This window comes from Callionymus lyra, chromosome 1 (assembly GCF_982586985.1).
Source record: "Callionymus lyra chromosome 1, fCalLyr1.hap1.1, whole genome shotgun sequence".
NCBI classification, from domain to species: Eukaryota; Metazoa; Chordata; class Actinopteri; order Syngnathiformes; family Callionymidae; genus Callionymus; species Callionymus lyra.
Genome location: NC_141818.1, coordinates 10,198,626 through 10,209,554, shown reverse-complemented (window position 1 = coordinate 10,209,554; position 10,929 = coordinate 10,198,626). Strand labels below are relative to the sequence as shown.

The window sequence follows — 10,929 nt, the reverse complement described above, 5'->3', positions numbered from 1 at the left end:
TTCAGGTCAATTTAGAGAAACCAAACGATTCACTCAGATGTTAAATGCCTCAGATAATAGTTCACTTGTTTACCAAACACATGTTCAGCGAGCAAAGACGCCGAAAACTTCTGTTCTGTCCATCCCAGAAGGCAGGAAATCATTTCAGTTGTCACTAACTTGAGTGAGTGACAACTAAGTATCAGTCGTGAAGTTTCAATTCTGAAAGAACGCAAGAAAAACCTTCTGTAGAAAACCTGTTTATTAGACAAATTATACACAGAAAGCTTCGCCACTTGTAACAGAGGCCCCAGTTTGTTCAGTTTTGAATAATATGCAACACATACATCAAAATAGGCCTATATTAAATACTGTACATCATAAATCTTCTGTAAATCGTCAAGTAAATCCTGTCCTATGTATGAAATAAAAAACGGCAACAGATAGCGCAAGAGCAAGTTTCTGCATGCGTTCTTTTTAATCAACTTGTCACTTGTTATTTAGCCAGCAAATCAAAAACTGGGGATGTCATGAGGAAAAAACACAGAGCGCTTGTTCGTGTGTGTTTCTGTCCATCGTGGGCAGGATTATGGGAAACTAACTCAACACTAAAAAGCTCTTTCATGATAAACTTTCATTTCTGTTAAACAAAATAGTATCAACATGTAAAATATACATTTTTGAATAATGTCTCTTATTTATATTAAATAAAACTTTGTTTTCAAATGTCCTACGTGTCATTCAGTAGCCATTATTGTATCCTAAGATAAGGAAACGAAAACCTAATGGGGTCTGTGGTTTTGCTTGAATTCTCTATATGCACAACATCTGGCTGTTTCTAAAGATAACAAAAAAAAATCTAAACAATTGACATTATTAATACAGTGTTAGTTAAAAAAGAAGGGTTTCGTTTTACTGCCCCGACCTTAATCCACAAAATATTGTTAATTTTTCTCCCTTGAAAAAATGCACCTTAATGGTTTGATTTCAATTAATTGGCACTTTAAAAAACAAGTAGAATAAACAGTACCCTTAACACTAAATATATGAAATGGTCTCTCATCTCATAAAAGGCAGCCGTTAATTTCACCCCTCCTGACATCACCATTTAAGAAAACGTTTCAAGGAGTTATTGCTCCCTCGCTTTCCCAGACATTTTTTTCCAGCAGCTCTCCAGGATATATTGTGTCTGTTTGCTCCGACATATAAGGCTTGTTCTTAAGCTTCTGCTGCGATGGCTTCTGCTCGACACCTCAGTCTGACTGATCGAGATATGAATCGTGGACTTAATCTACCGGGCGTGAAGCCGCTTAAGCCGACCTGAAATGAAGCAGAACCAGGCAAATAAACAAACCAAAATGATGGTGAGATACGAAATCAAAGAGTACAGCAGTTTTTTTTGTTGTTTTTTTTAGAAGTTGAATAAAGTTTACAGAGAGGAAACAAAAAAAAAAACAACCCCAGACAGCTCAGAATAATGTTGGTTTTGTACTTCCTGATCAAAACACATTCCACTCATCAAAATATACTTTTTTTTCCCCGCGTCAAAAAACAAAAAGAGACAGAATATGTCTTCACTTGTCTTTTTTTTGTTTGTTGTTCTTCTTATGTAAGTCATATCTTTTTTGAATCGTGTCCTTCTCTTATCAGGTCAGAAGATCTGACCTTGATTGAAAAAAGCTGATCTGAGAAAAAGAAATCGAGGTACAATCACTTACAAGTCTGTGGGCACTGGTGCAGTGCAGTGGCGTCGACAATGTGCATCAAAGCGTAGTGGAGCGGTTCGCATCCAAAATGGCAAAAAAGTTGAGACGACGTGTCATTTTCTCCAGTGTCATGTTGTTGCACTCGAAAGATGGATTCACCAGCAGTCGTTTTTTTTTTTTTTTAACGTCAAGCTGTTTTTGCTTGTTTTGAGAGCGTGACTAGATCAAGTTTTGGGCTCCTGATAGCGAGAAGAAGAAGGCTTTAGTAAGACTGTCTTGGCTTTTTTTTGCAAAATAAACCACAAAAACCTCTTTTTCCACCATCTCCAGGATGAAAGACAACATTCCATGTCGTCGATGCCTTTGATAGTGTTCCAAAGTAGCTTCAAGGACGCCTCGAGTCACAGTCTTGTTGACATGAGAAGAAACATCTAAACTTAGTGAAGTTTTTCGATCAGGGTCACCACATGTGGTCTTGTTTAACCAAAACAATAACGAAAACACCCCCATGTCACACATAGTCTCCCCCGAAATTATACCCCCCAAACAATCACAAGAACAACGGTAAAGCAAAAACTCAGGACCCTTCGACCACATCAGTCCCCCACCACTCAATCTTCTGTATACAAGCGCCTAAGCAGAACTGAAAATTGAAAGATTCCTATGTACACAGATGCCTTTTTTTTTGGGACTCTTTTCATTGACCGTACCCCAGTTCTACTCTCACTCCCCCAGCCTCCCCCTCCACACTCTTTATACCACCTGAACCAACTTATATAGATGTTCCCCGGTCAGGATCATTGCCGTATCCAAAGTTGGGTCCCGGTCCAGTAGGCTGGTATGGTATCGAGGACATTGTTTTAATGGGGCTGCGGAAAAAGCCGCCATTGGGGGCCCTTTGTCTGAAGGGACCCACCCCGCCAGTCCGGTGGTCTTGAAGGCCGACGCCACCGCTTCCGAAACCAGCAGAAAATCCGGCGGCGGCGGCTTTGGCGGAGAGAGTACGGCTGAGGGTCTGGATCTGCTCCGGGATGAAGGTGGTGGTGGTGATGTGGGTGTTGCGGAAATCGCTGATTTGCTCGAGGGCCTGCCGGGCGGCGGGCATCGCGTCCATGTCCAGCGGGGTCAGATCGACGGAAGAGGTGGAGAATTGCTTATGGGGGCTTTCGTCCTCTGTGCACAGGCTGTTAACCCGGCGGTGTAGGTGCTCCAGGTCGATCTCTTTATCGTCCTGTAGGTGGGGAGGGGGGGGGGGGGTCGTGTTTAGAGGTCGGGTGAAGAAAAGGAAGCGTCGATGGTGAATGACAACGAAAGAGAGGCCGAGGGTCGAGGTGGAAATCAAAGAAAGGAAAAGTTGGAAAAATAAAAAAAGGATCGTGTCGTGGTGAGCGTTCGGGAATGTCACCCGTCAAAGAGTTAACAATTGAAAATGGGCAAAAGATGAAACGTGCAGTGAGTAAAGTATTTCGAAATTAGTGTCGAGGGAGGAGTGAACGAATGAAGGGAGGGATATAGAAACAGACTCTGAGCTGTGATCATTGAGAAAGAGGAACAGATACACAAACACATCTACTAGGGCTTTAAAGGGTGCAGAGTGTATGACGTACAGATCTGAAACTCAAGTCCAGGGTCGAGCTTCATTCAAAAATTTAGAGATGCACAGTATTAATGCAACTGATAACAATCAGCTGTTAAGAAAATTACATTCTTAAATTGTGAATACTGAGCATCACTAATCTTTCTGTACAGGATCAGGTTCAAGATAAAACCTTATGACTCACATTGAGATAAACGTCTCCTTTTCAAGTGAGTTTTCAAAATTGATAATCATGACCATCAAATATAACTGACCATAAACACATTATGTCACTTTATAGAAGGCAAAAAAACACATGTACTTACTTATCTTAAGTGAAATGGAACTTAAAAATCTTATGAATAACTTATCTCCAAAATGGTGACATTGACTCATGCGTGAACCTGGGAGCTCAGAAGATCAGGGTGTGGTGAACGAGGACAGTGGACGGGGGATTTGAGGGAAATTGTGAGATATTCTTTTTAATAGTCCGGTTTAGGCACAACCACGAAAAAACAGGGGAGTCGGGAGACTTTTTTTAACCGGGTCGGTGCCAAAGTACTTCCCAGGTTACCACGTCATCTAAGGCGGCTAAGACAGGGCAACTGGACTTTGTTTGGCAATGTCTTTTTCTTTCATATTTTAACCAATAAGACCACATTCCTAACACAAAACTATCTTTTAAAGGATATTTAAACTTGTCCAGTAGCATTGTCGTCACCCATTAAGATGTGGGTAACCAGGGCCGGGGGTGGGGGCATAGCGGGGGTCAAAGGTTTGTGGTGCGGTTCAACGATAGCTTTACTGACCGTGCTATAGGAGGTTTTCTGCTCGGCCCTACCATGTTTGCCTCAAAGAAAGAGGGGGCCCGACACTGCTTCACTTCGGTTGCCATCTAAGGAGGGGTCAGCAGGAGGAAGGAGAAGACGAAGAGGGGCTAATGTTTGCTTCAACACTATCATACACACCAAATGTAGGGTAGTGTGGTGGGTCTTTATAAGGTAGAGGGGGATGTGAAAATAAAATCTGCCGTCATGCATGGGAGGGATTTCTCAGGCATTTGTATTTATAAAAATCTGTATTAGCAAAATAGTATAAAAATATCTATATATTGCGAAGGACTCGTTTGTCATCTAGTGTTGTGATACACTGCTCTCTAGTGGATAAAAGGCTCACTACACTCAACTGCAACTGGAACAAACCAGTTCATAAATCAATGCATTAATGTGATCAGAAATAACATTCAAATATGACCCCATGTCACTATTTACTAACCAAAGTGTCTCATTAAATCTCCTATTGAATGTATAACCTTGGCGTCGGAGGCGCGGTGGTGAAGGTGGTCATTCTCATTTTGGGGGTGAGCTCGGAGGGGTTGCTGGGTTCGAAGGAGTGCTGCACGATCAAGGCGCAGGGGATGTCGCAGCACGCCGGGGGCTGGTAACGGGGGTTCGTGACGATGGTGTTCGAGGAGTTGGGGGTTTGGTTCTGGGCCTGGCCCAGGTTAAGGGGGTGCTCGTTCGGGGTGTGCGGGCACGGCTCGACGCTGGGCCTGACGGACGGACCATCTGCCTGCTTCTGGTGGGGAAGGGGTGTGTGTCGGAGGTTCAAAGAGGTGGACGAGGTCGCATACAGATGTGTGTTGACATGCAAGGCAGATGCAAAAAGCACGAGCAGACGGAGACAAGAGATGCGGCGGTCAGGCAGATGGACGGATGGAAAGGTGAAAGGAGAGAGAGTAAAAAAGAGACGGACAGGTGGGGGGTGAGCAAGAAGAAAGACATGGCAGTCAGTCAGCAAACACACATTTAAGCAGCTCTTTCTGTGTGGCGTCCTCACGATGGACGCTCACAGAGTTGTTATACCTGGAAAAGGGGAGACGTTTTAACTGGCAATTTGTTTTGCCCTCTGACCCCTCTCTCTCTCACACTCTCTCCCGCTACACCCCTCAACACAGAGTACTTATCTACAGAAACATAAACAAAAAAATATGAGAGCTTTAAGCCACAATTATAGAGTTAGAATGAGCAGACTGGATCAACGTTTAGGATGAAGAGCCAGATCTACTCATTCTTAATCTATGACTATATGGACCAAAAAAAAAACAGAAGAAGAGTTCTGACAATGATTCAACGATTCTTCTGCAGACATCGTCCCCACAGTGACAGAACTCTTCCTTTTTTTAAACCACATTTAAAAAACAAACTATCGTTATCATCACATGCACTTAATATCAGGTCAGGAAATAAACTTTTATAAAACTTACAACTACTGTTCACTTTACCTTGAGATATCCAGAGCAGTAACTTGAGTTCTGTTGCAAAACCCAACGCAAAACCAACCAAAATTAAATCCAAACGATGATAAGTACTTAAAGTAAAGTGGATAAACCGAACGTAACATGACTATTAGATTATGATTAAAAAAACACAGTTCAACAATGTGTCCTTTGAATCTAAGTTGTGGTCATTTGACTTATTTGTTGCTAGAATGAAATGCCAGCCAAGATATTTAAAGATCTTACACATTAGCAAAGCACACACACAGACGCTGAGCAGCCACAGTCAAAGCATAAAAAAAACAGATGCGTGTACATAAAGGTGTGTTTTTAGAATGTACAAGAAAGCACACAAATGCAGCTTAGAGAGCAGAGAAACCTATGGCGTGAGTAGGAAGAATGAGTGTGTGTGTCATTTGAATCTGTCCGCAGACACACTTATGCCGCAGCAGGAGAAACAAGGACGACTGTAGCGTGTGGATGGAAAGAGATTTGGCGACATGAACGACACGATCCTCGTCGACGCAAGCCAGGCACGAGCGATGAGGGTCAGATGGGAGCGTGCGATGGAAGCATGCGAGAGTGTGAAGTGTGCCAGTTCATCTGGGGAACAGCTGATGGATTGTGTTGGTCATAGTTCGCGCCCCTCCATGTAGTGGTTATGAGATAATAACTTTACTACAATACCTTTTTCAGTTTGGTGTAGATTAACTTTTTTATAAATATTTCTTTATGGCATTTTTTGGGTTGAATTTTTGTGATGTTACTACCATTTTGAAAAACATACACCAAGCATTGTTTTAATTTTGTTAGCATAATGAAAACCCCCCTCAAAAAAGGAAAGCAAGTCGTTTCTCTCTAGAGCAGGGGTGTCAAGCGTATACCTGTATATCGCTTGTCTTATTTCAGGGTCAAGGTGACCCGAACGCCCGAAAACGAATGTGTTTGTGGTATCCCTTGTGTTGTCTCTGGTTCAAAGTGAACAACTTGAACAGCAGAAAAAAACAGCCATTGCATATGTGTTTATGGAAGCCAGGGAGGTTGTTCTTCTAGACCCAGAGGCAACACAAGGGATACCAAAAAACGCATTTGTTTTTGGGTCTTAGGGTCACTTCGACTGATTTTAAATTTGCCTTATCTTTGTGGCACTATTTATCTTAATCATAATTTGTCTCTTAACTTATCTAACACACTGCTATCTTTATAGGTCACCATATCAACATGAACATTATTTTCTTAGATTTCTGAGACAACCATCTGGTTGGTTACTTAAAATTACTTTAATACAGATTTAACACTTATTTAAGTATCTTTATGTCAGTCTAAACTCAATTAAAACATTATTGTTATAACTGATATAACTATTTCCATTTTTTTTTTCAAATTAGAAATGTGGGTCAGATTGTTAGATTGACCAATATCTATGAAATAAAGTCATTAAGTAAGTTTTATTTTCACAGACCAGGGTCAGCGCTTAAACAACAAAACAATACATACAAATTTGTGATGCAGTGGACAAAAGCAAAAGCAATTTCCGTCCAAGTACCGGCCTTAAAGTTTAGACTAATTTGTTTGTTGCACTGATCCTCCCGCTATTTTAGAGCCTATAACCTTTCATGAACCGATGAGGATCTTTTTCTTTATTTTCCATTGATCATTACCGCCTCGACGTCCCATTTAGAAGAATTCACTTTCTTTCCGTCCGATCTTTTTTGAAGCCTCTAATGGCCTGAATTTAATTCCCTTAAACACTTTTAATTGTTCTACCATAAGAGCTTAAAACACATGTTTAGAATTCTTGTCACAGTTTATCGAGAGTTTAGAAGCTAACACGGAGTTGAGTAAATCCATGTCTAAAGACATAATAGACGACAATTCTAGACGCATCTTCTGAAAAGCATTGATCTCCACAGGCGACCATGTGCCAACTGCAATCAATAGGTCATAGCATTGGCCGGATGAAGGTCAGGGGTCAACTATCAAAAACAGAAACGGCTGACTGACCTCTTCAGATGGTCGCCATGGTAACAGAAAACCTCTTTTTTTTTTTTAAAGGTCTGTCAGCTACTGGAGTATTTAAAACCGAACCCGAGGTTAATCCGATCAAATGTTGATTTATCTATTTTTATCGCGATAATCTTGAGCACGTCTTGACAATCACTCCGAGACCCTCAGGTTCACCGCTGGAGCCTGATTCCACAAGCTGCTCCTCTAATGAAGATGATGGTGGGGGGTTCAGGGCCTCTGTCTCGGACTTTGTTTGAGAGGATGCTGATGGTCGGGTTTCTTTGTGGCTGACCACTGGTGAACATGACCACTGGTCTGAACGACAGATTAAAGCCGGCGACCGGGCAGGGGGCTGTTCGGTGGGGCGAGGACGGGAAACTCTGGCTCTTGGTCAAAATTATCAAAGAAGGGAGAAATTTAATGTCGATTTCACAGGATATATTAACACTTTACTCTACGAATTATTCATTTTCAATTAATTTTTAAAAGTGTTTGTGGTTATGTTTGGACAAAGATTAACTTAATCAAATATCCGAAAATAAAAATAACAGAAGAGAGGATTTCGTAATAGTAAAAACAGAGGTAAAAAATAGATAAATTATAGTTAAAAACATTGGAGACAAATTCGTTTCAGTAACCTTGAATAAAATTTATGTTGGGGTTTCTCATTCTTAATTCATAGTCTTAAAAAATGTAACTTCTCTGACATTGCTTGATCTAAAATGAAACTGGTACAAACTTCTCTTCCTGAAATCTTTTCTAGCACCTTCCTCTCGGCTTCATAAACAGATCAAAACTGGAGAACTAGATGAATATAAACAGATTAAATGATCCCTGATATCAAACAATTGAAGTCTTCATTGTTTTCCCCGCGAATCAAATATGGACGACTTACTTCCGTGCAGTCTTCAATTCACTCGAACGTTCATTAAAATGGTTTCATTAGGAGTTTGACTGAGTATCATTTGAAGGAAGCGGTGCGGAAAATTGCCATTCAACACTCCTCTGTGTTAGTGCGAGTAGATTAGTGTAGTTGGTAACCTGATCCGACACAGATATGCCGACTCTTCATTACACTGTCTGACCGCATATGACTTTTCGTTCTATTATCACCTCAGCCAAGGAGGTTAATACATATTCTTGAGGACGTACCAACGCACTTAATCCTTGTGTTATCTCTGGGTCAAGGTGACCCGAGGGCCTGGAAGCACAAGGGATACCGCAAAAACACTTTGAAGGTGTTTAAAAAAAACGTTTTAATGAATTAATGGTCCTTAAGTTATCGCAAATGAGAGCCCTTGGCAGAAGTATGCACTATCTCAGTGCTTTTTTGTTTGTTTGTTTGGTTGATGTATGCATATTATATAATGCAGGCCGTGGTCTGTTACACTACAAAAACAGGAAATCTTGTATTTACATCTTTAAAATGTCTTCTTTCAAGCTTTTGAAAGACAGAAATTTGACTTTAATTGCTTTTAAACAGTCAAAAAATCCTACAGGATGAAAATACCTACTTGTTTAGTTTGTTGTTTAGACATTATTCGTGTTCAAGACCTTTTTAAAGAACTATAAACATGTCATCTGGGCGTCCTTTTTCTCTTAAAAGCATCAAATGAGACCATTTTCTGGACCTGTCAAGTGAATGTAGCTCGTCATTCAGTCATATAAGAAAAGTTTTAGTTATTATAAGACGTAAAAACTAGCTTAGATCTGTTTAATCTGATCCGTTATTCAAACAGATATAATTCCTAAATTCTGTAAAAAACTTCTATGTCTGTCTGGTTGAAGACTTAAATTTTTTGGAAGGCTTTTATTCTGAAGTCCTGAATAAGTAGTCTTGGTGTGATATCACTGTTCACACATTTGTGAGGTATGATTGACAGTTTTATCAGAACTAGCCATCAACGTACGATCGATGATTTAAAGGATTCCTTGACAGTTGTAATCGGTAGCAAAGCTGCATCTGTGCAGATAAAGTAGTTCCTGTGTTTTAAGGTCAAGTGTTTCTATGACCACAAAGTTCAACAATTAGAGTCCATTATTGGAGAATCGAGCAAACCAGTTTGTCGAGGAGAGTAAGAAGGATGTACGCCGGAGTGAGTCAGTGGAAATGATTTCCAGTATCCGGTCTCGGCCAATGACATGGAGCTGATAACAAATTTTATGGATCCAAAATAAAAACATGCTTTTATTTTGGAAGATTGTTTCACTGGTTTTTATCTGAGCAACTAAATAGTTTTCTCTAAACCATATTTAAAACATTATTTTACCATCATATATACATATATTTTTGTTTTTATTGTCATTATTATTTTAATAAAACAGCTTGAGGCATCTCTCACTTTTCCTAATGTCGTTTCCATATTTGACAAATATTTGTTTCACTTTGAATCAGGTGGTGATAAAGTTTTATGGCTATTAAGGTCATGGGACGTGACAATGTTAGCATCTGATTCTGTCAAAAGTGGGTCATGCAGTCAGTGTTGCAGCCAATAAATGACCTTACGCTTGTCCTCGTGTAGATGGGAATTCTAACCCACACACTGAAGCTAGTGCTACACTTTTGATTGTATTTCATCCCAACGATTCTCACCTCCTTGGACGGGACTCTGGATCCCTTCCTCCGAGACCACCAGCTCTCCACCATGGCGATGAGGCAGGACAGGACCACGCCGGCGGCGAGGACGCAGAAGACCCCTGCAAAGCTTTGGATATCCAGGGCGTTAGTGTGCTGGCGTGTCTGGAGCGAGCTGTACAAGTCGCACGGGCTGTCCTTCGGCCACCACTTGAGTTTCAGGATGTCCATGTCGCCGTTCTGCTGGAGCTCCAGGATCCTGGAGGGGAAGGACACAAATGTAAGGTTACTGACAGACAGAGATCACTGCGCATACCTATTTTTTTAAATTGCAAAGCTACATGCTAACATACAGTTAAAAAACAAAAATTCTCCTAAAGTTTCATGCTAACAAATCAAAAAGTATGTTACGGGAAATTTTGCTGTGACAGCCTTTGCAGGAAAATAAGTGCTAACAAAACATAAGTCAGTGGATCATTAGCTGAAGCTACATTCTCACAAAAAATAAGACCGTGGATTCTTAGCTGAAGCTACATGCTAGCAAATCATAAGACTGACCTGAATCTTTAGCTCAAGCTATGTGCTATTAAAACATAAGACTGATGTGTATCCTTAGCTGAAGCTACATGCTAGCAAAACATAAGACTGATGTGTATCCTTAGCTGAAGCTACATGCTAGCAAAACATAAGACTGATGTGTATCCTTAGCTGAAGCTACATGCTAGCAAATCATAAGACTGACGTGTATCCTAAGCTGAAGCTACATGCTAGCAAATCATAAGACTGATGTGTATCTTTAGCTGAAGCT

At 40.7% G+C, this 10,929-nt stretch overlaps 1 protein-coding gene across 4 annotated transcripts in view; it reads right to left on the bottom strand.

The window, feature by feature from the left end:
* Positions 1–223: 223 nt before the first annotated feature.
* Positions 224–10,929, bottom strand: part of grid2 (glutamate receptor, ionotropic, delta 2) — a 447,398-nt gene continuing 436,692 nt past the window's right edge. The window contains exons 15-17 of one of the 4 annotated variants that reach the window (XM_087792434.1): positions 10,140–10,380; positions 5,546–5,575; positions 224–2,916 (exon numbers count right to left, since the gene is read on the bottom strand). In XM_087792434.1, coding sequence (XP_087648560.1) covers positions 2,458–2,916; positions 5,546–5,575; positions 10,140–10,380 — 730 coding nt within the window. In that variant the 3' untranslated portion in view covers positions 224–2,457. Of the gene's footprint in view, positions 2,917–4,573; positions 4,840–5,545; positions 5,576–10,139; positions 10,381–10,929 lie in introns of all 4 variants that reach the window. The other 3 variants (XM_087792456.1, XM_087792449.1, XM_087792441.1) reach the window with 3 other exon arrangements.